At 46.7% G+C, this 27,849-nt stretch overlaps 1 protein-coding gene across 1 annotated transcript in view; it reads right to left on the bottom strand.

The window, feature by feature from the left end:
• Positions 1-27,849, bottom strand: part of FAM117A (family with sequence similarity 117 member A) — a 41,571-nt gene extending 13,722 nt beyond the window's left edge. Inside the window, exons 1-2 of the mRNA XM_046675999.1 lie at positions 27,617-27,849; positions 3,594-3,763 (exon numbers count right to left, since the gene is read on the bottom strand). Coding sequence (XP_046531955.1) covers positions 3,594-3,763; positions 27,617-27,812 — 366 coding nt within the window. The 5' untranslated portion in view covers positions 27,813-27,849. The remainder of the gene's footprint in view (positions 1-3,593; positions 3,764-27,616) is intronic.

Below are 27,849 nucleotides of genomic sequence, written 5' to 3'. Positions count from 1 at the left end.
TCCCCAAAGAGTAAGTCAGGCCTACCATCGAGGCTTCCTCACCACACCTGGAGGTACAGAGAAAACAGGGCTGGGGAGGAGCAGACAGGGAGGCCAGGCAGAGCAGGTACCCAGGGTCCCATCTGTCTGCAGGATGAGAATATCAGTGGGGAACTTTGCTCAAACAGTCATCCCAGCTGTGGTGAGGCCACTTCCTCCCTCTAGAAGAGTGCAAGAAGACTCAAATGCTTTGCACAGCAAGAGAGAGGGGTGACAACAACCACTAGCATGTGCTGCCATCACCCGCCCTGGCCCAGGCCCAGCCGCCAGCAGGGGCTAGCCCAAAGCCCGCGGTGCCCGGCTCTGGTTTACCAGCTGACCTGGGGGAAGGGTGGTCCAGAGAAGGGAAAACGTACTCAGGTTGACCTGGAGAATCCTGACAAAGTCCTCCAGGACACAAAGAAACCTCCTCCAGATGATGGTGACCCCACACAGAAGCCTTCCTAGTTCTCCCTGGCTGGCTGCTCTGTGTCCAGCTCCCATTGCAGCCAAGCTCTTCCTGTGCTCACCAAGCTGATCTCTGGGAGACCTGGTCATCCCTCTCCCATTTCTCATCCTGGCTCAGAACATGCTGCAGCTCCAAAGCACCCCTGCTTCCCCGATGACCATCTTCACACCTCCTCCTGCTTCCTAGAACTACCTGTTTCCCAAGTAAGATCCATCCACCTGTCTTCCTCCCTGCCCCAAACCACTGGGTAACCCAGCTCTCTCTGTCAGACTTTAAATTGCCCAGGGGCTACCGGTGCTATCCTTTGTGCCTGCCTAAGAGCTTAAAACACAGCTAAGCCCAGGGAGGGAATACTGGGACTGTTGGCAACCTGCTATGTTCGAGAAGCGAGAGCTTTTAACCCCATGTTTTGTCTTGTGAGAAGTCTTGAGGATGCAGCATGCCTCGCTATCTAAATGGCAGGTGTTCTGTGTCTGCTGCCCAGGTCTGAAACTTGCTCGGAACGGGCAGGGCCCTCGCTGGCTCTAGGGGCTTCAGAGAGGGGAGCTGCTCAGCCTAAACCATCACGATGGCTGCGGCCCTCACTGCAAGGCATGCCCCCGGGAATGCCAGGGCCGACATAGCTCCAAACACATGCTCTGGCTGCTGGCTCAGGTGTGGGGGTGGGGGACAAGTAGGAGAGCAGACGTGAGGGCCTGCCGGATACGGTGGATGTGTGACACTGGTGTGGCTAGAAGAGAAAGGGCTGAAGGTGAGGGCAGCGGTGGGAACAGCCCCCCTCGAGCTCAAAGGAATTAGGGACAGGTTCTGGGATCAATCTGTTTTTAACAACTTAGAAGCCTTCAAGGACTTTGGCACACCCTGCCTCCCTACCTTCCTCTATCTTCTCCACACTCCCTCGTATGTCCCCAGTCAAACCTCTCCCTCACGTCCAGGTCTTTCTGGCTGATACCCCTGTGCTCAGGAGGAAAGGAACACCAGCTACTTAGGGAGATGTCTTCATGGTGTAATACCAGTGTTGAAGAAGGTGGGTTGTGCCAGGCCAGGGGGCTTAAGTAGGAATTTGAATGGAGCCCAAAACCTAGAAGCAGAAAATTCCCAGAAGGCCAGGAACGACACTGGGGCAGAGCGCATGTTTTGGTTTGGATGCCTACGTTGATCAGAGTTCTCCCACCTCCTGACTGCAGCCACAATATTGACAGGTTGCTAAGAGTTCCTCGAGGGCTGGAGCCCATCCCGGGGAGAGAGGAAAGCTGCACAGCTCAGCCTTGCCAGACCCATGGAGGCGCATCGCTGACCTCTGTCTTGCTGTGGCAAGAAGCCCAGACTTGTTATATAAAAGATCTGGCCTGCAGCTGGAGCCTGAGCACAAACACACAGCCTGGAGCCCATGCCTCTAAATCCGGCCGGGGACCATCTGAGGCCAACCCGGCTGTGAATTGACAGAGAATGCTATCTGAGGGATGAGATGGAGGCTTCCTCGAAGGCTGGTAGCAGGAAATGGCAGAGACGGGGATAGGTGGGCTACACAGAAGCCTGCAGTCTGACAAAGGGGGATGTAGTCGTGAGCTTACACGCTCGAAGCAACCTCAAGTCCTGCTCCTCCAGGAAGCCCTCCTTGACTAGACACATTATTTGGACTAAACACTCCTCTCAAAAGAGAAAGGGGTGTGTGCTCCAGGGCTGTGAGGGAAAGCATAATTTATCCTAATTGCCCTTTTCAAAGGATATAGGGAACACCAGTGCCCAGGGCTCCCAGGAAGCTGACCTACTCTGTCTGCTCCCTGGAGTTGTTTTCCCCCCACATTCTGTTCATAGAGCTACAGCAGGCCATCGAGTTTAAGTGCAGCACACTCTTGTTGGTTCAAGGTGGGGTATTCCCAGGAGAATCCTCCTCCTCTAAGCTGTGCCAGACTTTGGCCCCTTCTCATCCCTTGGCTGTCTGTTTACTGGCCTTCATGGAACTGGCATCCAGACTAGCAGAGGCCAAATCATGTTCTCATTTCCTTCTTCTTCACTTGAACATGCCAAGAACAGTACTGGGCATTCAAACATTCACTAATAACATTTGAAAATGGATTTCATTAAAAAAAATATATCAAAGACAGGGACCGACATGGTGCGCTCAGAGGAGGAGGCAGGGGGAAGTGAGCGCACAAAACACTTTCCCACTTGGCCGTCACCCTGTCTGTGAGCAGGCAGAGCGGGCGCACGCCCCCCCAGCTCGCAGAGGAAGAGCTGTCTTGCCCAGCACCCCCGGGACGCCACTCTGCCTCCCAGCCTGTGTTCTTCCCAGCCTGTTTCCTCTTTCCTGAGAACAACTCGTTTTTTCTGAAGTTGAATAGGAATGGGTTCAAACTACATCAAAAAAGAGAAGATCCGACTCCTAACAACTTCACTGCTAAGAATGCTGAAGTCCCAAATCAGATTAAGAAGTATCTTTGTGTAATTTCACATATGAGATGACTTCTTGCTCAGGCTAACACTATCTTATTCAAAAACTGACAAATGAACTGAATGGTCTATGAAGAGTTCTCCCAAGTCCAGGATTCTTAATGAAAAGATTGTTGTGAAGAAAAATCCTGAAGGAGGGGACCTGGGCTCCACAGGACTCGATCACAGGACTGGCTAGGGATCAACTCTCCATTATCTGAGAACTTTCCACTCCTATTGCTCCAGTGAGATCTACTCAGGCTTAACACACTTTTAGGGCCCCTCTTGCAGTTGTCTGGGGAATGCAAACTCAATTGAACGTTGGGCTCAGTTTAATTTTAGCAAGGTAAGTCTCATTTTTTAAAACCTAGAATAAATTCCAAAGTCAACTCTTGCTTACCCACACATGAATCCTCAAAGCCAACTGAAAAACCCCGATTAACTTCTCTCTTCCACCAGTCAGGTGGAATGCAAACTCATGTTCGTGTAAGTTTACAAAGAAAACCAAGCTGGTAAACATTAGATGATGAAAAGTTACATGGTGAACACGTACAGCCCAAACCCAGGACAAGTCATTTCAATGACCGAGAGTTGGTACGTAGATCAAAGGCCTCCTCAGCCAGCCCTCCCCGCCATCCTTATCCCTTATCCCATTAGGAGAGAGCTTCATTACCTGGGTGGCCTTGTCATTGGTACAGCAGGTGAAGGCCCCATCAACATCTCGTGGCCACTGGCCCAGAAGGTAGGAGCTGAGGATGGTGTCCAGGGAGAATGTACGTCGGACCTGGGGTGGCTGAGGCCTACACACTGACTTTTCTGGGGCCACGGAACACGGGACACTGGCTGGAAGAGAGCACAGCCCGCACACCTTGACATCAGCATGGAGGAAGGAGACGTGGTAACCAACCTTCTCTCTTCTAGGAAGCCTCGCCTGACTGCCACGTCTTCACTCATATCCACCTCCCTCCTAAAAGAATTTGAAGTGGCCCATAAAGCACATACAGACTGACGAGCGCTTTCCTGACTTAACCAGCTGGCCTCTATCACTGGAAACAATTTACGCCATTTTACTTTGGATTGGGATTACTTTATACACGTTCTCTATCTTTTTCCTGTTCTTAATGGACTATGAACTGTGAATTCCTAGGTCTCCACACTGAGTTTCCCGAGAGCAGGTCTGTTTCCTATCATTAAAGAGGGAACTCTAAGTGGATAAAACCCAAGTTTTCTTCCATCTTTTATCTCCTGTCCTTCTTCCTCCTTCCAGCACCCACTATAGGATCCCTACACACTGCACACATTCAACCCAGTCAACTGAAAGCCTCTTCATACTTCCTTCAAGAGTAGTTAACTTCAGGGAGCCAAGATGACTGAGACAGAGAGCACAATCCAACTACTTTTGACTACCCAGGACTGAGGAATCCAGTTTAGGAAAATATCCAAGTCTTTTGGTTCTCTCCTCTGTCTCTGACTTCTGACTACATGGGACAAAAATAAAGCAATTATAAATCTAACCCCTTTACTTTTTTCTTGGTTAAAGCTTTCTGGGAGGAGGTAAGAGTTGAAACTGTTGATAAAATGTAAGGGTTCTGGAATCATCTGTAAGTTTCAATCATCTGGGTTGACCATGTTTTCTACGGCCACTTTCAGAACACTCTACTCTCTCAAGATCTGCAAGCCTCTTTCCTTTAAACACAGCAAAATGCTTTCACGTCTGTACCAAGCCCTTGATAATTCATGTGTGCATTAAGCACAGCAAAGGAACTGGGGATTGTAGGTATAAATAAACTTGAAGAGATTTATATTAAAGAGACACTAACAAGTTGGCAGTCCCTCAAAAAGTTAAACATAGAATTACCACACCATCCAGCAATTCTGCTTCCAGGTATATACCCAAGAGAACTGAAAGCAGGGTCTCAAAGAGCTATTTGTACACCCGTGTTCACAGCAGCATTATTCACAATAGCCAAAAGGTGGAAGAAACTCAAGTGCCCATTGACAGATGAATGCATAAACAGAATGTGGCATACACGTGCAATGCGATGCTGGTCTAAAAAGGAATGAAGTTCTGATAACGTGGTACAATATGGATGAAACTTCAAAACATTATCTAAGCAAGATAAAACAGACACAAAAGGACAAATATTGTATGATTCCACTTATAGGAGGTACCTACAATAGGCAAATTCGTAGGAACATAAAGTAGAAGAGAGGTTACCAGGGGCTTAGGGAGAGAAGGAAGTGGGGAGTTATTGTTTAATGGGCACGTAGTTTCTGCTTGGGATGATGAAAATGTTCTGGAAATGGAGAGGGGTGATGGCTGCACAACATTGTGAACGTACTTAATGTCACTGAATTGTAACCTTAAAATGGTTAAATAATTTTTATTTTAAAAATTAATAAATAAAAAATAAAATTAATAAAATAAGTAAATTTTGCTATGTATGTTTTACCACAATAAAAAAAGAGACACTAACAACACTATCTACATTCTCCAAATCCATTCAAGTATTTACATACATTTTGACATACTTGTAATCAATACAAAATGTACTACATTAAGTTCTGCTTTGTTCTACCCATTTCATACACCCATTTCCAAGCATCAACAGTCTACATATTTGTCATTTTTAATGACTAAAAATATTGCACCAGGTTGATATGCAGCAGTTTGCTTAGCTACTCCCACATCATTGGACATTTGAGGGGTCTTCCCCCTCCCAATTTGGATACCCTAAATGTTATTGCATGGACAACTTTTAGTCTCAGTTTTTATCTAATTCCTGGTATATTTCTAAGTTATCTTCCTCAGCTATCATATAATATGTGTTCATTTAAAACAAATTAAAAATGACATAATTAGGGGCCGGCCCCATGGCTGAGTGGTTAAGTTTGCGTGCTCTGCTTCGGCGGCCCAGGGTTTCACCGGTTCAGATCCTGGGCGTGGACATGGCACCACTTGTCAGGCCATGCTGAGGCAGTGTCCCACATGCCACAACTAGAAGGGCCCATAATTAAAAATATACAACTATGTACCAGGGGGCTTTGGGGAGGAAAAAGGTAAAATAAAATATTTTTTAAAAAATGACAATTATAAAAGTACTAAGTGTGAGTTGTGGAAAAGAAATACATAAACAAAAAGAAAAAAACCCTCAACTCTCAATATCCACAGATAATCATTGAAGATACTATGAGATATATATCCTTATCAGTCTTACCGTCTGCATGTCTATGTGTGTGTGTATGCTTTAAAATACAAATTGGGATCATATTGTACATATCATTTCACAAGGTGTTTTAACATTATGACATAAACACTTTTCCAAATCAATATATATTGAACTACAAGACCTCTTTTAAATGATCTTAACAATTCTGTTAAAACTCTTCAAAGGCTCCCTTTCAAAGATGGTCGTCAAAGGCCTCATGTTCCTGTCCTGCTTACCTTTATATTTCACTCCTCTTCATGGTCTCTATGTCCTGGACAAACCACACTACACGCCACTTCCCACCCATGTCCCGGGCCTTCCCTCCTCTGAGTGATGTGTCCAGGGTTGAAATCTGAGTCTCTGACTCCACAGAGTCTCCTGGATCCTCTGGAAGGAAAGTCTCAGAATTCTCTGATTTTACCCAACACTTTGTACTCTTCAAGTACTTACCACCCTCTCTCTTGTCATTATGGGCATTTGCAATTTCTAGATAATAAACAACCTGAGGCCAAGGACTGTCTCTAACTTGTCTTTGTACCCCCTGCAATGCCTAAAGCATAGGGCTGGTGATTGGGAGGTGCCTAAGTATTTGAACAAAATCAAAGAACTGTTACTACAAGGATAGACCTGCTCCAATCATACCATGGATTCTAAGCTCGTCTACTTTGCACATCCAGGCTCTTCCTGCTCCCCACAAGTAAAGCCCTCAGAGCTGTTTGTCTCTTTTTCTGAGGCTCAGGAAGGCCCAACCTCTTTCTTTCCCTCCCTGTACCTTGTCGCCCAGTAAATTGGTGATAGACATGCCGGGTTCAAGCCCCAATTTCATCTCCTATATGATCATTTCAACTATTCATTTTCCTATCCTGGGTTTAAGATCAAAGGAGGCAACTGGATATTTCTGGGAGCTTCTGACTCACACCAACAGCCAGGTCAGACATCAAAATGCTGTCCTGGGGCCCTCAACCTGTCTGTAAGAGCCCACCGATGAGGCAGGGGCCCTGGAAAGTAAGTTTACAACATTACATGACAGAGAAGTAAAGATGCAGGTGGAAACTAGACAAGCAAGAGATTGGCTTAAAGGCTAGAATGCAATGCTCCTAAGGCTGCGTCCTAACAGTGTGAAGGACAAGGGCTATGTCTCCAGGGCTGAGAAAGAATCGAGGGGGAGAAAGATTTCTTGAAGCTGCCTCTCCCAGCCCCTCAGCAGAGGTTGCCACAAAATCTCCTTTAGATTTTTTCCGTACTGAGACCTTAAATACTCTCTTGTGATTATACTGTATTTTCACGTCTTGCCCCATCCCCACAGCCCTTTCATGTGTGTAATCTTTTACTCTCCTGTCAGCTCTAAGAAGGGCTTGGAAAGACTCCTAAGGGGCCTAAGGCACAGAGAAGCCCCATCTCTGCTTGGACTCGGTCGCCCAGCAAGTCAGCAGCAGTCTGACATCTAAATCCAAGCCTCCTACCTCCTGAATCAACTCACAGGGGCTTGAGGCCCTCTTGCATCAGATCAGGAAAACCCTCTGAGGTTGCAGAGATACCTGCCTCAACACCTGGAGGAAGGACTGCTTCTTTAGCTCCTTTTTAGGAAAAGGGAATAAGGCAGGAGATGGCAGGCCGGACCCTGGTGTCTGCAATGACCTTCTTCTGTTTTTTGGGTTTATTTTTTGAAGAAGTCTTTGAAATCCAGGGTAAAGCATTCTACTATCACCACAGCCCTATTTTACATCAGTTCTCAGTGCCCTTCACGTCCCACCCCATTCATGAGCTATAGTAGGAGTCCAATCTCAAGGGCAGTAATCAGAGGTGGTACTTTACTCCCAGGAATCCCATGGCTAGGGAGAACCTAGAATCCTGGAATTTGGTGTGAGAATCCAACCACCCATTTTGGTCAACTCTACATGCTTTCTGGCCACCTCTGACCAAAGTTATTCACAAAGACTCTGAGGTCCTTGAGTCCTGACTTCCTCATCCATAAGTCACATACCCACACACAAACAAAAAAGGAAGGAAAGAAGGGAGAGAAGGGGGAAGAGATGGGAATGCGGAGACACCAAGCACCCCCATCCAGAAGCAGCAGCCTCTGACCCCTCCTCTCTGCTAGACCTGCAAGGATCCCATTGACTCTAAGTCAAACCGGAGGACTCGCCTGTTTCTTTTCCTTAAATGAGAAAGCTGAGCCTCTGCCTTATTTCTACAGTGACCCCATCCTAGCTTAGGATGCTGGCACAGCCACTAGCTAGCCACAAGATGACAGAATTACCTTCCGTCACAGAGCCCTCAGCAAGGTCCCTCTCCCCTCCCAAACTCCCAAATTCTTGGCATGTCTGGGCCCCTCTGAGGAGACTAAAATGCCATGTTTCCTTCAATGCCCAGAAAATGGGGGGGGGGGGGGGCACTTAAAAAAAAAAGATTAGAGTTTGATAGGGAAAAAAATCTACCACTTATTTCAAAATCCTCACTCCTAATGGTTTGGGGAGCACCTGCTAATTTGGGCATCAAAACTGGTTAAGGGCTAAACCAAGGGGTCAGCTGGGAGCGGCTGAGAGGTGAGAGACCTAGTTCTGATTGCAGCTCTGCCCTCACTGTAGAGTGACTGCAGCCACCACTCAGCCTCACTGGGTCTGCTCTCCCATCTGACAAGCAGGAGCACAGTCTTGGGCTAAGTTACCTCTTCGAGATGCTATAAAGAATAGAAGACGAGAAACAAAAACGCTTTAAAGTCTTCATTAGATAGATTATGTCAAACCAATTACTGTCACTTAATCCCTCCCCCAACCACAATCCCTAGAAGGTGGGAGTGAGGGAGCCAAGAAAGAGGAGACTATCTAGAAAAGATGTACAGTGTGAGTTCTGGCCACCACCATCCCCTGGGAAGGTGCACATCTTTTGTGTCAAAGCCCTTTCCTTTCCTATCATGGTCTGACCCAGCATGGACACCACCTTGAATAAATGGTGCAGGGAGAATTAAGCTGCTTGTAGACGTGGGTCTTGGCAGCTGCAGGTCGGCACTCAAGTTGTGCTAGCCAATGAGACCTACCTCAGTCACAAACCTTCCCCAAGAAATCTCACAAATGAGTACAGTGGAAATAGAGGCTCATGGCTTATCCCTCCCTCATGGGCATACCGGAAAGATCTGGCCATTGGGCTCTGCCCTGCAATTGTGTGATTATGCTTAAAGGAGAAGAAGCGTTGAGAAGTCACAACGGTTGCTTGTGGTTGGAAGATGAACTGGTTTCATTTCTGGAAAGTACCCCTCTCAGATTTGGGAAACAGAGGGGCGGGATATAGGACAATCGGCTCCCCTATCTGAGAAGAGACACCCATATCATGACAGGCCATGACAAAGCAGCAGGCTGCCGGGGCACTGGCAGGGTGGCTGCAGGAGGGTGGAGTGTCCTGTTTACAGCACTGTGGGGTATTATCGGCCCATCGCATGCAGCAGCCTCCACAGCCCAACCACCTGGCGAAGTATCCTGGCATAGAGCCAGGCCGTGTTACCATGCAGCTGAGCAGTGGCGGATGCTTTGGTTCTTGGGCAACAGCAAATGGAAAAAAACAAAACACAACAGCACACACCAGAGATAAGAAACTTTAGGTTCTATCTTCCAGAGCCACGTGGCTCTGTCTCCCAACTGCTGCATTTGTATGCCTTTGGGGAGAGGGGGCTCTGAGTGCAGAGGGCCAGGGGTCAAGCATCTGTGCATTGGGGGATAGTCAATAAGGCGGAAGCATACAAACAGCAGACAAGACACGGAACCAAGAGTGGCCAAGAGGGGCCCGGTACTCCATAGTAAACTGATTCCTTCAGTAAGCAGATTTTGAGTGCCCACCACAGCCAGCTGTGATAAGCACTGGCGATACAGGAGAAGCAGGACAAGAAGTTGCTGGCAAAGTTGAAGAGGGGGAGGCTGATAGAGGCCCTAAGCACCTGAAGTTACCCCCAGCCAATGCCTCTTCAGAAGGATCACCAATCTGTCTCTGATATTCCCTCATATCCCTGTCTGGAAATCAGCTCAGGCCTGACCACACCAGCAAATGCCGCCCCCAGGAGCCCGAAGGAGAAGGGTGACAGCTCTTAGAAACAGGAAAGCAACAGATGAAGCAGGAATTGAGGCACTTGTGGCTTCCCTTCTCAACTTGGCCAGAGACAGAGTGTGGGGTGGAGGCTCAGCAGCTTACAAGGAGAAACCAGCCCCTGACAAAATGGTCCCAGCTGGGCATCTAGGGAGGCCACTTATTTTACTATCTTTGGGGCAATGTAGGAGAGAGAAGCCTGGGAAATAAGACAAGGCTACTCTCCACACATCCTCCATTAGCAGGATGCCCAGTAATCCCAAAATGCCTAAGAAGGATTACAGAAGGAAGGAGAGAGAGGCAGCCAATGAGATCGCACACATGGCAGAAACTCAACAACTAGCTGGTCCAACAAACAAGCTCTGAGTCATTTTCTCATGGCGTTGGGCTTTGAAGCATTATTAGCAGTAGTCTCCCCTCCTCCCCTCTTAAAGAGAAAATAACTTATAACAGAAGCTAGACATATGCTGGAGGAAATAAGAAAATGCAGATGAGCAAAAACCGAAAAATAAACACCATGCATGCCCCCACTCAGAGATCACCACGGTGCACATCCTTCCTGCTCTCTCTCCAGGCACATATGTATGCATATGTATTTTTCATAAAATGGGATCATATTATACACGTTTTCCTACAATCTGCTATTTTCAGTCACTGATCTCCACTTAAGAAGGAGAAGCAGGCAGGGGCAGGGCTACCCAGGAGGCTGAGGCAGGGTGTACAGTTGGACATGGAGGGAGCAGGCTCGCCCCGTCCCCGTCTCCTAGCTGTGATGCAGTGCTTTTGTTGGGGGGAATGTTAATCTGGAGAGGAGCAAACTAAAACAGGGATTCAGAATTTCTAAACATTTCCCCAATAAGAGATTTGCAGTAAGCAGGGGAAGTTCCTCCTAGCAGCTTCACAGGGATTATTTTTCCATTTCAGTATGTGTGCTGGGATTAAACAGTGCAGGCAGTCTTCTGAGCTCCCTGTGGTCCAGCGCTGCTTAACTGCTTAACTCAGGGACATGTGGGTTTTGGAGGGAAGTTGTGGTCAAACCGAAATCCCCTATATGACTGTACAAGAGTTAGAAGCCCTCTTTGGAAAGCCCAAGGAGACCCCATCAATCCCAGCTGGGAAAATTAAACCCGGGGCTTTGAATACTTCTTTCAACACCAAGCAATAGCTCATTTCAGCCAAAGAAGGGAGAAGAAACTAGATTAAAAAGAAAGAAGAAAAAAAAAAAGAGTAACATCCTATTTTCCTAACCATAAAGGGTTAACTAAAGAGAAATGAAAAAGAGTGGTGATATTTGTGCATGCAGGAAAAACTTCTCGGCCAGGCTCTCAATTAATTACTAACTCCATATTTAAGTGGGTAGCCAAGTAAAAGCAATTCTGGCTGTGTGTCTGACTGCCCAGGATGCAGACCATATCCATAGGTAGCACGAAGGAAGAGCCAGGAGAAACCCATCTGGAGATGTCACACCGTGGGGAAAAAATAAGGAATATGCTAACTCTTTGCATCAGCAAGGAGGAAAAAAGTGATTCCCACAGAGAGAGAGGAGGGGTATAAAAAGAATAGACAGCAGTTAGACATTTGTTCAATTCTCAAGAAAATGCAGTTAGAAGAAAAGGAAGTGGTGTGAACTTTTCACCTTTTATCTGAATTTTCTGAAGAGGACTTCTATAGGATTTCAACATTTTAAAAATAAAACAAAATACCAGCAGTTACTGATTGGAGCATGCCTTCCTTTGGGATCTACTTGGCCTTTGCCAGAAGAGCATAAATAGCACATAGCCTAGCCTTCTCTCCCTAAACAAAATCCTCACCCCATGGGGATTTGGGAGCGATGAGTTTCTGGGTGGCCTATAAGCTCAGAGGACAGGCATGAACCCTTCAGTATCTTCACTTCTTACAACAATCTGATTCCTATCAAGCAGAGAAGAAATCACGACATCCAGTCAGCTCTTTTAAGATAAGTGAGGTGAAGGAAGAACCAGAGATTGGGGAGCTTCATCTACAATAAATCCTGTGAGGGGACAACGGTGATTGAAACTATCCTGATTTCTGTTCTCAACGTGTCACCCCACACACTCTCATAAATTCTCCTATGGAAGAGGGGACAGAGCTTCCAAGGCATTACAGGTTGGTGGGCCCATGACATGCCCTCACATAGAGTTGAACTGATTTCTGCAATGCCACAGGGCAAATTGAGACGCCGGCCTTTTCTCCTCAAAAGAAGACTCTTGAAAGTACATTTCCCACCCTTGTGTTTCATTGTCAGACGCAACTGTGGTGACTGCCTGGCCGCCTTGGTTCAGCAACTACTCCACCCATTGGGAGGGTTCTATTCCCTTCCCTTGCTAGGAACCAGGACAACTGATACTCAATTTAATATCAGCCCAAAAAATACCTAGACTTTGACTGAATTTGGTGGCCCCATTTTGATACCTTCCCCCCAATGATTCCAAAACCCAAAAGAAAAATTTTTTTGTTCCTCTTTTGAACTGCTCGTGTCAATCCCACATCCACTAGTGTTAATTCAGAACTTGCTTTATGCCAACTCCCAAAGTAATATCCCAATCAGGAAGTCATCAGTGGATGCCAAAACTACCAAGAGAAGCATTGTGGGGAACAAAATACTTAAATAATGTCAAAGTATCACCCATAAACCACTTATTAAGAGAAGAATAAAGTACTTTTGCAGTGGGAAATCTGGGGGTCACCACCTCAAGTGACCAAACTTAGCATTACTAGCAATGGACATTCTGACACTATGTGCCTCCCAAAGTGGTATATCATGAAGTACACAACTTCACCCATGAAATGTTCTTGCCAAAAATCTTTTACCTGAATTGAATCAGGCTCCATCTCTAACTCCCCATTTGCAGGAAACACAGGGGATAGAGGAACAAGTTAAATGCCACCAAGAGCAAAGTCAGAAAAATCCAGAATGTGAGACAGCTGGAAGGCAACTGCTCCAGACTTTTCAAAAGTCAGTCACTAAAAAACCAAAACCAAAAAAAAACAAAGAAAAAAAACAGGAGTGGGAAGGGAATTCTAGATAGACTTTTCAAAAAGACATAACTAAATGAGAACCTTTGACTGGATCCTGGATCAAAAACAAAAACAGCCACCACAGGGGAAATTTGAAAACGAACTGGATATTCGATGATATGGAATTATGGGATAATTTCCTTAGGTGTAATGCTGATATTGTGATTCTGTAGAAGCATGTCCTTATACTCAGGAGATGCCACTGAAGGGTGAAGTGTCATGATATTTGCAACTTATTTTCAAATTGTTTATCAGAAAAAGCGCATACGGACACATAGCTACAGAGAACTGACTGGTGGTTACCACGGAGGAAGGGGGCTGGGTGGCGGGTGAAGCCAGTAAAAGCGCACATGTATACGGTTATAAATGAAAACTAGACTTTTGGTGGTGAACATGATGTAATCTAAACAGAAGTCAAAATACAATGATGTACACCAGAAATTTATATAATGCCATAAACTAACGTTATCTCAATAAAAAAAGTGCTTATTGATGCACATATGTGTATACATGTAAACACACATATACATAATACACAGGAGAGAAGAGAGATCAGAAAATTGTGGTGTTTCACCTGGATTCACCAGAGTCTAGGTGAAAGATAAACGTGTGTGCGTTGTGCTGACAACCTTTCTGTAGGTTTGAAATTTTTCCAAAATAAAGTTGTGAGAAAAAAAAGAACTGGCTTGATTTGGGAAGACAGAAATTCAATTCACTCCTCAGCAAGGATCTAAACTCTTTAGCGCTTCCATCTTGGCAGGCTGTAGTCAAATTCAATTGGGTCACTGCTTTGGACTTCTAATTTGGGGAAAGAGAAGGTGGGCAAGAAGAAACGAAACAGTAAATGAGGCTTACTTGGAGGCAAGGAATCGAAAGATGTAAATCAGTACAAGGTAGAATAAAGACACTAAGCGAAGACGATTTTAAATTAAGAAGTATCTAGTCATCCCAGGAGCAAAACCGAAACTGCGGGCAGAATGAAGGGGTTCCGATAGGTCCAGAAACACAGTTGGTGTTGGATATAACCTCAGCTATATCCAGCCAAGTCACCCCCCGCCATTCATTTGCCATTATTGCTCTTCAAAAGGAATGTGGAAACCAGCGAGATCCCAGGGAAGATGGGTAAAAATAGCTAGGGGGGAGGTAGCTAGATCCTAGGAGGAAGGTGAAATAAATTAGGATTTATCAGTCTTTTTCTGTGTAGCGCAAAAATGAAGGGCAATAAAAAGTTAGGAGAGTCTAGCTAGATAAAAGGAAGAACTTCTTGCTCATCGGAATTGAATGAGGGAGATTGCAGAGTCTGCCCCTGAACAGATCCAGGGAGAAATAATTCTATACCCCTAGATGTCTCAACATTCACCGCCCGGAAGGCAGCAGGTTACACCAGAAGAGTCTTAGCCTCCTCTAGTTCTAGAATTCCCCAACTATTAACGGGCAAATAAGGTAGGGCTACTGATCAATTCAGCTAAATTGAAAGTTCAGAGCCTGTGCTACTATCTGGGGCAAGATAAATTCAGGGAGGGGAAGGACAAAGTCAAAGGGAGATTTGCCTTAGCTAGGCTGATCAGACAGCTGTGTTGTGGGCTCCCAGATGATCTCTCCCACCTCCTTCCCCCAGCAGGAGGGTATAAATAGCGTTCAATTTACCTGTGGCTAGCCACAAGCAGAAGGTCTGGTCACGTGACTGGGCAAGCTGGGAGTAACCACGGAGTAGACATCAGAGCTCAGAGGGCAGGTTTGCTCACTTGCTACACCTCACTAGGTTGGAATCTGTCAGGACCTCTGCTCTTAACCCTAACTCTGGTTCAGTTTGCTCTGGGCTGGGGGGCAGGGAGGGGGCTTACAAAGAGCAATTGCTGAGTTATGTTCCTCAAGGCCAGGAAGTTATAATCACAGAGTTTGCTTCACCTTCAGGGTCTAAAATCCTATTAGGGTTACTCAATGCTCACAGCCTTGAAAACCTGCACGAACCATTCTGTTCCACTTGCAGAGAGTCTTCTCTGGTTATCTCCATCTCCTGACTCAAGTTCTACTATGTCCCCCCCAGCTTCAAAGAGGAGACACTCAGGAGACCACTACATCCCATCTAGTGGTTCCCCATCTGGCCTCTGACATTCTGGAACTGACCCAGCCTGACCTCCAATCAGCGGCAAATTCCCAGGTTGCGCCCTATCGGTGGAAAACCCCTGAAGTGTGCTGGGCAACATTCCAGGGCAGCCCCTGCTCTGAAGCTCTGGTCTTGCTGGTTGCTCAGACCTCCTATGGGAGGCTCAAAGGTTATATAGTGCCTCCAGGGCAAACCTAGTCTAAAAAGCAAGATTAGATGGCTCCTCCAGAAAGAGCCTCAAAACGTATGACAGTGGGACGATTTTTCCTACTATCAATGTATGCCTGAGACCACTAACGACTTCATAGCATAAGGTCATACCTTGTCAGGTCACCTCTCCCCATGTGCTTCCAGAGGCAGAGGAGGGCATGGCAACACACATCGCTGGAAGGTAAGTTATACCATCTCCCCAGAATAAGATGGGCCTTGTATCTGCTCTTAAATCAACAGCTGCTTAGGAGTAATGTCACCTGCTTTTATAAGTCAGGTAAAGAAAAGGCTTATCCTCCTGAAGCAAAAGGAGAATTCAATCCAGGGAAACAGTTTGGAATGTTAATTACCAAGACATCCTATCCGTGCCACCAAGAACAGAAAGGTAAAGGCTCAGTTGTCATGGTCCCCTCTAGGCAGACAGCTTTGGCCATTTGCACAGCAGCTCCAACACAGACCTCTAAGCTGCAGACAACCCAACAGGAATTTGGGGGCAGGCTTTCCTCATCCTCCCGTATATTGTCCTGATTCTGGATGTCATCCACTCGGCACTTATTTTAGGGTAGGACAGAGCCAAGAAGAATCAGAGAATAGTGGGGATAGCCTATATAGCTTGATAAATGCCAAAGATGAACAATTTAAGTATATAAGCTGGGGTATTAATATAGTAATTGTGGTCTAGCAAAGCATTGTCTAACATAGCACTAGAAGGTGAGGGGATGGTGCAAAAAGACCCAGCAGGGTTCTGTTCTGCTGTCCACAGGGTCGCTAGGGGTTGGAATCAACTCAACGGCACTAACAACAACAAAGTAATATAATAAATACTCATTGGTCTATTTCACATAACTGGCTGGAGCCCATGAAAAAACTCTTTTGATGTCAACTTAACCAGTCTTAAGGCTGTAGGGTAGCTGCGGGGAGGCATTTCAGATAAAGGATGCATGCTAAAACTAAATATTTTGAGAAAATTGGTTTTTTTCTGTTAAGAAGTAGAGTAGGACTCATTCACTTACCCCAGTTCTGGAAGATGAGGAGAAGTTATCAGTAAGCAAAAATGTCAGGAATAATTCAAGTGCCTTCCAGGAGCAGAGACAGATTTTCTCGTGTGAGAGAAAAGGGCCCAAGAACCAACAGCAGTGTCTGAACATCCACCTCTGCCTGCTGAGTGGTGATCACCAGACCCGCCCCTCCTTGGGCCCTGTGGTTTAGTGGACAGTTTTCATTGACGAAGAGTAAGCCCTCCCTTTGTGGATGAAGTTGCAACTCTTGTCCACTTGTAAGTCGTGCCGCACTAAACCATACAAACGCCCTTCTTCAGGCTCCTGTACATTCACGAGGCGGTCGGTACAACCACCCGACTGGCCCACAGCTGAGACAGCTGTCTGGCCCCGGCCCATAACCTGGCATCACTTTCTAAACCTAACTCAACTCCTTTCCCCCTCAGATCTCTACCATAAAAACGTGAAGTAGTATGACTCCTCAGCTCTGGCACAAGAGAGCCTTCCAATTTCATGTATTTTAAGAAATGAAGAGAGTTGAGTGAACAGCAAAGTAAGAGCGTTTCTTAGAATAAGGAAGCAGTTTTCCCTGGAAGGTACCTGGACATCCTGAATACACTCAGTGCGTTTCAGCAGCCGGTTGCAGCCCCGCTGACCCCTCTGCTGGGTCAGTGTGGGGCAGGGACTGGGCTCGGACACACAGCAGCGGGCACCGATCATTCTCAGAATCTGAGGCCAAGCTCGTCGAGCTCGAGCAGTAAGGACAAGCTGCAGTCTCCTGTGAGGTAGCCTACTATAAGGTCAATACCTGGGCCCAAATTCTGCCTCTGCCTCAATGTGCTACATGAACTCAGCCAAGTCACTTAACTTCTCTGGGCTTCAGTTGTTCCGTCTGTTAAATGGGGAGAATAAGAGATGCTATAAGGATGACAGAAGAAAACTGCCATGCTAAAGAACTCCTGGTACAGTCAAATTAGTTTCATATATGTTCATTTTTTAAACTTTTTATTTGGAAATAATTTCAAACGTACAGATGCAAGAACAAGAAAAGCACATAGAACAAATGTAGCCTTTACCCAGACTCACCTATCATTCAACGTTTGCCCCACGTGCTTCATTCACCTGCTTTCTTTCACATGCACTTTTTTCACACACACATTCTCCCACATTCACACTCAAGACACACACTCACATTCAGATACACACACATACTATCCTTTGTTGGGTTTTTGTGTGGTGTTCTGTTTGAAAACAGGGAAGTATCGGAGGGTGGAAGGTTCAAGATGAAGAGAAAGCACAGGGGGTCTTGTTGATTGGCGATGCTTCCACCGCTCTGCTCCCTTCTCCCTGCCTCCACTGCAAACAGCAAGCACTCAAGCATTCTGGTTTAGAGATGAACCATTACATGGACAGGGACCAGAAAAAGTACTTGTTACATAAGATAGTTGGTTACTCTTTTCTTTTTCTTTAAACAAAACCACAAAAAACAACAACAAACCATTTATATGAACCATGTAAATAGCTTTATTATACAGAATCATTTGCATAATATTTGTTATAATGGGATTTTACCTTATGAAATTGGGAGTAACTGAGAAAGAGAGGTTCCATGTAAGCATATTATTAGTTATTAGAATATTCAGGAATTCTATACAACGTCTGGTTTTGTAAGACAGGTAAGGAGGTAAGAGCTGCCCATAACCCTCTCGGGAGGGTTAGGTAACCTCCGTGAAGCAGGCCAGGCAATTCTCGATGATACCAAGTCCCTAGATGGAGATTTTTCCCTAGTTCAAGTCCCCGCTATTCCCCTTATTGGGCACATGCTTGTCTCATGAAGGCACTATCATGTATCACAATGACGCCACTCCCAGTGAACCTAAAGCTAGGAGAGGGAGACATGCCAGGTAGAGCATGACGGCGAGTTGGGGGGAGCTTTGCACCAGGGGTTCCCTACACGGAGGACGAAGTTGTCATTATGACGCAATGTCACCTACACCTACTCCCTACCACAGGAATTCACCATCCACATTTATTCGCAGGTGCTTTTTTTGGGTTCCACATAGTCCACATAAGAAAGACACCCTTTCCTATAAGCTCCATCTTAAGAGCATCTCCCTGACATGGCCCCAAGCTCAGTAACCATGACCATGACCCCACAGAGACAGGAAAACTCTGCCAGCTTCCTGGGCTCTAGCTATCCCTGATTAGCTTCTCATCCCATATGGAAATTGCATATCTCAAACCAGTTAGAAACACTCAAAAGCCACCACATCATACATATAATGTAATAACCATCACTTTCCAATCAGCCACACCATGTGAATAGTCACTTAAGAGGTGCTGAAGGAACAGACTTCTTTGCAGTCCACTTTCCTTTCCAATTCTCTTTTGGTCAACTGAACAAAAACGAACTCTTGCTCCTGGAATACAGGTATACAAGCAGAGAGAAACAAAGGCTGGGCATGCGCTGGGCAGTTAGCAGAGGATGCCAGCTTGGGAGGAAATTCACAACGGATTCTCCACACATCTGTGGGAAGAGCCCTGGGATGGGCTCACGGTCTCAGGCAAGCCACTTCCTTTGTGGGTCTCAGTTTCCTTATCTGCAAAAACGAGCAAATGCCACCTGCACCTGCAGGACTGTTGTGAAGATGAGTGAGAAATATTCGAGAGTACTGACTATGAGCAACAAAGAGCTAAACAAATGCAACACACTGTCAAAACTAAACCTATCTATACTCTCAACTTCCCAGAAAAATACAGATGAATTCTGGGGCCTACCAGAGTTGGGATTCACAGACTCTTTCCTTCCACGGATGTAGCTGTTTTAGTCTTCTGCTGCGAACACAGAGCTACTCAGGATTACAGTTCTAATGAGAAAAAGTCCAGGTGCTGCTCTCAGCACTAAGATGAGCACACACCCCATGACGTGACTCATATTGCCCTCCTCTCCCCAATCTCTAAAGGCAGACTCCGTAATATTGTGAAAGCTCTCTGGCTGCATCCCCTCTGTCATGCCAAACGCTATCCACCTCCACCCTCAACCCCAGTTTGTATGTCGTATCTGATGGGCATGAGTTACAAAGACAATCCCCAAACAGGGGCCTTGCGACAGGTTTTCAGCCAGCTCGCAGGTGTGGGGCAGGGAGCGCATGTGTTATCAGCAGTGGTTCTCTCAAAGCCGTGTGGGCGATCAAACACACACAGAGCACAGAAAACTCCTAAAGGGAAGACAGTGTGTGGGGTAGGGAAGGAGAGAAGGGAGGAGGAGGTAAGAGAAGCTGCCTTTCTTTCCTCCCAGTTACATTTTTACTCTGTTCAAAGTTACCCCCAGCTAGGCAGGTTTATAAAACCATTTTGACTAAGCCACCAGGCCTGGGGTTGGCAACTTTAAAGGCAGAGGAACACAGACTCCATGGATGACATGTGTGTGTCCAGGGCTTGGGGAATGATAATGAGTATCTCTTCCCAGCATTTCCCCAATCTAGGGGGGAAGAGAAGGAGAAACACCAGTGCTTCGTATCATAGGATGGTGCCTGGCTTAGGAGAGGGGGGCTTCCAGGCTGATCACACCTCTGAAGCCACCCTGGGGCCAATAGACAATTCTCCTCCCTAGCCTAGAAAAGTCGCTGGGTCCAATTTCGTTTGCCTGCTTGCCTTTGCTATACATTATAGCACCACTGGGAATTCGCTGCAAATCTGTCTGGAGTGTAAGGACATCCAGCATTCATCTCGGTCTCCTTGGCCTCTCACCCATATCCACATCTAAGCCTAAAGCCAGGTAGTCTGGCTTTTTTACAAAATCATAACAAAATCCTAAACATTGGCTGTTTCCATGGCTCGACCTGGTAACTAACTGCCCAAGCTCCCCCTCTGGCTTTAAGTATGTGGGGAAGAGAACCTACAGGCCTAGCAATGACATCCATGGAAATGCCACGTCTTTGCTACCAGCTGGGCTTCAAGCCCAATGACCAAGATGAATAGGAGACCAGTGATTTAAAGAGAGAGAGAGAACACTAACACTTCGGGGGGGGGGGGGGGGGGGGTGCCTAGTAAGTAGCTGCAGAGAGGTATTATAAAGGGGGCACAGTGTGTGGGGACCAGAAGTGGGAGAGACCATTTCAGGTGAGCCTGGGGGAAGTGCAGCTCACTCTCCCCACCCCTGCTGCCTTTCCAGCAACTCAATCCAACAAGTATTTATTGAGCACGACACTCCCCATCTGCCCCGGCCCTCCCTCTGCAAAAACACTCAAATCTGTTCAAGCTGCAGGGTGAGTTCCATGGCACTTGAACTTGAAACATGAGGTGCCTACCTTTTAAAAAGGCAGGTACACAATTTCCAGCATGGGGCAGAAGAGACTAGAGATTTGAGAAAGTTAAAGAAAACAGCTGACCAGATAAGGACACATCAATGCCACTTTTGAACTTGAAGGGAGAGAACAAAAACTTAACCTTAGGGAGAATTATACACTGGCCAATTAAAAAAAAAAAAAGCCTATTTGAAACATCCTAGTAATTCTCTAAATAAGTCTACTAACATTGACTATTTCTTCATTCTACGCCTCCTCCAGTTTGAATTTATATTTTATCCACTTGTGCACATGTTAGTAATTCACTTTTGGAGTTGGATATTTAATCCTACCTTTGCCTCTTAAGGAGGTTAGACCTCAATGCTCTCTTGCATGTTTTCATTTAGGATCAGATGATAAGGGATTCAGGTAGCAGAGCTGTTGATAGACTAGATCTATGCTTATTAACATAGTTCCCCGCCAAAAGTCACCCACCATTCACAAGATGGGGAGCTCAGGGTCGGAGAAGATGCATCCCACACTTAAACCTCTGTCCTGCCAAATACCACCTGTCCTCTTAGAAGCCACATTCAGGCAGCCTCGGAGGGAAAACTCCCCCACTCCTGATCACAGACCCACTGCTGCAGATACACCAAAGCCCTCAGAGGAGTCTTCCCAGGCCATCCCCAACCTCCACCCCTTTTACTAGGGAGCTGGAAGCAAGAACTGCTAATGTGTAGGCAGGGCTGAGCCCAAGGCGCTCCATCCATCCAGTGTCAGCTGTCTGGGGCTCGTGAGCAGAGCAGGGCAGGGTAAGTGTCTGTACACAGCCCGGACTTCAGTTCCAGGTTCCCCAGGGGCTGGAGTTAAAAGTTTTCCTATTATGAAATACTTTGATAGCATTCTTTTAAGTTCGTTAAAGCAACCCTTGATTGGCTGTGGTGCTCCCACACAGTAAAAGTCAATTGAGGCTTATTCAGGCCTGAGGATAAACATTTAAATGACTCCAAGCTGGGCATTCAGCTTTGTAGTGACCCTGAGGAAAAGTGTGGAGGAGACTGCAAAATGCCAAAGGAAGAGTTTCCAGACCAGGAGGTTCAGGGGGAACCAAGAACTGGAGGCCTGAGTGTGAGCAGCCAGCTGTGCAGAACCTCCCACCATACAGCTGTTCCCAGGAACAACGGCCCCTTCACGAGCTTCACACGACTGGAGAGGAACTGGAGCACAGATAATTCATAACTTCAAATATAATCCAAAACTCTTTTCTCTCTGAGATCAGGATTTGTTTTTGACCTAACAATGTGAATAGATTCAGCTAATGTTTGGTTAATTCATAACCCTGCAAACCAAATAATGGAGCCCTCTGTGAAGATTCAACTCAGGCGGGGCTGGAAAGCTGACCAGATCTCCCACTCACCTCTCCTCTGCTTCCCCTCTTCCCTGCTCCCTCTTCCATCTATTTCAGAGCTAGGTAACTCTATTAACCCACGAAGAGACTGTTCACTCTCACTAAACTAACTTGCTGGTGGGCACCCACCTTTGCTCTGAACTGGAAAGGAAACACCGAGTTGTCCCTTCCAGCCCCTTTAAGGGGCTCCAGACCACCTGTGGAACCGAGTAAGCCCAGGTAAGTCTAGTAAAGCATTTGAGCTGGTGTCAAATAACATTTGACGTACGTGATAGTGTCACTAAGAACTGAAAAACCAGACCTGCCCCCAGAATATCTCACACCCTAAAGTTTGAATCCTTTGGCACAAAGGCTCTATGTGAGAGTTTTAAGAAACTGGAGGAGGCCCCTCGATTTCTAACAGTTCCATTAAGATCAAGGAATAGTGTGGCCTTGGTGCACATGACCCCATTCAGTATAAACTGGCAGAAAATGCAGGTAAGTAGTCCCCTGGCTACTAAAACCCACCAAACACTCTGGCAACACTCATACTGCCACCATAACTACGAAAGTTTTGCAATCCTGCCTCAAATTGTCTAGAGATCTATCTGCATCTGGAACCAGAGAGAATGCTGTCCTCTTACCACCACACCCTACTGTTGTTCTCACCCTTCCTCCACCGACCTCAAATGATTTAAAATATCTAGCTCTATGTTACACAAGTGGAGAACTTCTCATATATATAATCCTTTGCTATCCAAAATATTGAAGAACACATGGACTCAGACTCCTTTGGGTACCAAAAGGATAAAGTAGTTAGGCACTGTGGCCCCCAATTTCAAGGATGCCATCACTAGTGATAACATTTAAGAGTCAGATACTTCAGCAGTGCATTTTGCTGACCATGTGCCTGGTGCCAGCAAAGCTGTCAAAAGCAAGTTAGCAGAGTCAGGCTGGGAAGTGCTTGGTGTTTAATGCTTCCCAAACAGAAGCTGCCTCAATCACAGGTTTTTGGAGGACAACGGTAGCTGCTAAGGGATTTTAACTGCACCCCCAAGCTTCAATATATCAAAATGGCTCCTTGGCATAGAAAAGCTGCACTGTATTCTAATCTCCAGGCTGTTTCTGGCACCAGGGTCCAGAAGGACCACAGTCTGATCAGGGCTTTCTCTCAGGGTCTCTAATAAGCAACCTCCTTCATGTGGTTCCAAAACTCTCTAAACACCCATCCCCCAAGGACCAAGTTTTCAAAGCATTGCAAGGAAAGGAGTTTAATAATTACCAATAGCATTGCTAATAACAATGCTGCCTTATATTCATTGAACCAGCCATCCTGGAGAACCTAATTGACATGTGAAATAAACCCTTCCTATGTCCCTGTGGGGAAGCCAGTATTTTGGGGCAGCCACGCCTACTGCCAGCTCTCAATGATCTGTTCAGAAAAATAACAGGTAACAAGAAAAGTCCAAAACCGGAGATAAGCCTAAAGTAATTTCCACCTGATTTTGAAATGTGTTCACTGCAATTGTGGGTTGTTAGGTCTAAGAGAAGGGTAACAGGGAGGGGGTGCAAATTTGCCTAACAGTTAAGCTTTTCTGTAAAACCAAATTAGTTTATGTCTACTGAACACATGTCAGCTGACAACAGTGAGGTGGGTAGCCTGGATTCACATGTGCTGATCTTCCACAAAGATTGAGAACTGACTGGAACCTGATGACCCCCTTTTCTTTTCCCCTAAAATATGAGTGGGGACACAGAATTGTTAGCTTTCTTTACCCCCTTAGGATTTTCTGAGGAGGTGTATACTACACACATTTGAAATTGATCTTTAAATAGGAATAATGGTCAGGAACATTGTTTAAGACAAAGGTAAGCCAACTTTTTCTGTAAAATGCCATATAGTAAATATTTTGGGCTTTGCAGGCCATATGGTCTCTATTGCGACTCCTCAATTCTGTCACTGTAGTGCAAAAGCAGCCACAGACAATACTTAAATGAAGGAGTATGTGTCTCAATAAAACTTTATTTACGAAAACAGGCAGAGGCCTGGATGTGGCGTGCAGGCTGTAATTGCCAACCCCTGGTTTAAGAAGGTTCTGGTGGGCAGAGGAGGTATAGAGGCAGCATTTGGCTCCCCCAGCACCCAGGTGGCCCCAGTGGGGCTGGTCCACTGGAGAAGAATTTGCACAACTGGATTAAACATTATCTTCATTCTAGGGATATAGAGACAGAGACACTAAACAGGAGGGTAAGACAGGAACCCAGAACAATTCACCTCCTAGTCCTGTTGTGCCCATCATCAGTGGTCCTGAAAGAACATAAAAGTTAGCAGCCTCCAATTGACATAAGACACAAACGAGAATTTACTTAAAGGGGGAATTGCTGTAAGAAATTTATCCTGGGTTTCTATGACCCACTAGTGGCTCTTACCTTTCTTAGAATGGACTTTCATTTTTCTCCCCATTCTCTCCTGCCTTCCACAACCCTAGCCCAGGGTCATAAAAATGAAGCCATTCCTCACTTTCTGAAGACATCCCTTATGGATGAACGGCCACAGAAGGTAAATCTTGCTCTTTACACCATAACCCTTGTTTACAAGGTCTAATATATCTTGTCAAGAACACAACAGGGTGTGTGGTGACGAGAGAACTGCACAGCCCTGAGCACTACATCACTTTGAGATGGGAGACAGAAACAGTGACGACACTTCATTGTTCCCGAAACCCAGTCCCCGCTCACATGCCTTTTCAAACAGTTGGGTTTCAGAGGCCTGTTTAGAAAGCTCATTTTAAAAGATGAGGGAATAAAAGTGCAAAGGGAGGCCCTGAAATTCTGAAACCTGCAGTTTCAGATGGGTGCTGCTCTTTGGGTTTGCTCTTTGAAGCCTGAAAAGGCAATGGGTTCTGGCCAACAGTGCTCTCACCTTGGCCGGGTGGAGAGAATAATCATACAAGCAGCAGACACTTTCATAGCACCTACTATGTACCAGGCACTGTTCTGAGTATTTTATTAACTCATTTGACTCTTCTGATGTAGCCATTATTATTCACCTGTTACAGATGAGGAAACCTGAGGCACAGAAGTTAAGTAGCTTTTCCAAGCCACACAACTAGCAAATCACAGAACCTGGACTCAAAACCCAAGCATTCTGGCACCCAAAGCCATTCTCTTAAGGGTTTATGAGTGCAAGGCATTTCCTTCTATTACGCATACCCTACTGACCTAGAGGAAACCGCTTCTGCCACTTCTCAAGGCCAAGGAATGGAAACAATCTGAACACACATAAAGGTTAAAGTCAACATGTAGAAGACCTGAAGCATTGCCAAACCAAAAGCCAGGTACCTTCCCTTAATGTATGGCCACAAACAAGTCCACAGGCTCAGGCCACTCTTTCCTCTCTCTTGCCTTACTGAAAATCTATCGATAATCCCACTACATACCAGGTAAGTGCCTTATTAACGCCTCTGGGATACTATTAGGTGGGGAAATAATCCATGGACCCAAGCCACAAACAAGAGACCATCCAGTTTGCCCTAAATCATCCAACAAGTTATGCAGAGCTCTAGCTTCCTATGATTTTATCAGTATCTTAGGGCCCCTGGCCCTATAAAAGGAACAGGCCATGTAAAGAACCCAGTCATCCAAACCTACTCTCTTCTCCTTTCCACAGCATCCACCAGTCTTTGTCCTTTTAATGTTAGTTCTACAGTGGACACAAAATAACTGCTCTTAAAATATGACTGCTAATAGATTTACAGCTACTACACAGACAGGATTTCTGTCGATTTCTACTAAAAGTGACTAAGGTTCTGGTGCTTGCTGTTCTACTAACGTCGCTGGGCTCCAAGGAAGCACAAACAAAACCAACAGATTTGTAGTCTTGCGGTTTTCTTTCTAGTTCATGATAAGCACGAGTTTGTCTGGGCACTGCCTTGCGCTACACCACCAGACTCTAGGCAGACTTTTACTAGTCGGTCACCATCTTGCTACCAGATTTGACCAAGTTTCTGTGTTCCAGGATGCGATGCTAACATTTACAATGAGGTCCAGGTAGACTTGGACTTTCTGCTTCAGAAACCGTCTTAATTCCATTCCTACCTGGGAAGGCACAGCAGTAGCTATACTTTCAGGAAGGGGATGTGCAGTAACTAAGCTTAGTAATCACAAAAAGCTCAAGAAACTCTGGCTTAGAGAATGCCATTCACCCTTAGATGGCAAGGACCATGACTTTTGTACATTTGGTAGACTCTGAGGCTTTGTGGAAGTGTGCAATGATCTTTTCACATCTGGTGTGAATCAAATGCAAGTCTCACTTTCAACTTATTGCCAACCTCCTCATGCAAGTAGGTTCCTTTTCCCATTCCCAACTGTCTGCATTTGTGGGGGACCCATTACAGCTTTGAGCATGAAAGCAAAGTTAAGCTTGCTTCTCCCTAATTCCCCCACACCCACATCAAGCTGCTATTAAGACACCGTTTCAAAGCTGTTCAGAAAGTGGGGGTATTTGCGACAGTGTACTTGATTGAAGCCCTCACCCCACTGCCACGTTGGCTGGCAATGCCCAGCACAAAACAGCCAAGGTCGGGGGAGGAGGGAAAGGCAGGGGGCAAACTGCCCAGGTCCTACACACGCTCACACGCACACACACACACACACACTATGGTTGGAATGAGACAGCCATATTAAGCAAATCAATGATCTGGGAACATACAACTTCTGCGCTACACCAAGAGGAACGTAGGGAATCTGAGCGGAGCGTCTGTACCGCAGAAAAAGCCGTTAAACTAACTTATTCCAACGACTGAGATGAAATCAGCTCCAGGAGGTGGCATAAAGGGAAGCGCACGTGAAGTGGTGGGGAAAGGAACTCCAGAGCTGTAGAGCGGGATGCTGGAGCCAACCTTAAGTTGGAGAAGTAACACATGGCTCCACGGGGCTCCGCTCCATGCCCCTCCCCCTCCCCGTGCCGACGTCCAGCGCCCACCGGCTCCTCGCTCGAGCGCCAGTCCTGAATAGCGCGCCCCCATCAGGCGCCACTCACTCCTTCCTCACACCTCGCTGCCACCCTTGCATCTTCCACTCAACCCCACACGACACCTCTGCCCACTTTTCGGTTACGCCCCTAAAGCCAGCCTCCATCTGCCAGGACCCTCCCCTCACCTCCTGGCCCCGACTCCCTGCACACTCTGTCCGGACAGTGCACCCCACGTTCACAGCTCCTCGTTCTCGCTCCCTCCGCTCTCGCAGACTCTGTGCGACCCCCTTTCTCTTCTCTCGCCCCCATCCTCTTCACCCTCATATTTCTCACCGTACCCCTCCCCCCCGTCACGCGCACCCCCCTCCCCCAACGGCTCCTCCCCCAGCACCCGCTCCAGGCCCGGCTCACCTGCGCGGCCACCCCCGTCCCGGCGCTGGTGCGGCTGCTGCAGCTGGAAGGGGACCGTGGCCCTGAGCGGCTGCAGCCCGGCCCGGGGGGAGCCGGCGGGGGCTGGGGGAGAGCAGCCCCGCCGGAGCCCCCCGGCCCCTCCGCGCCCCGGCCCCCAGGCACCTCCGCCTCTGCCGCCCGCTGCGGCCCCCGCCATGGCCCGCCCGACCGCCTGCCTGCCTCGGCCCCACAGC

The sequence above is a fragment of the Equus quagga genome, chromosome 11, assembly GCF_021613505.1.
Source record: "Equus quagga isolate Etosha38 chromosome 11, UCLA_HA_Equagga_1.0, whole genome shotgun sequence".
NCBI classification, from domain to species: Eukaryota; Metazoa; Chordata; class Mammalia; order Perissodactyla; family Equidae; genus Equus; species Equus quagga.
The sequence above is the reverse complement of the archived record's forward strand: the minus strand, read 5'-3'. Positions and strand labels throughout refer to the sequence as shown.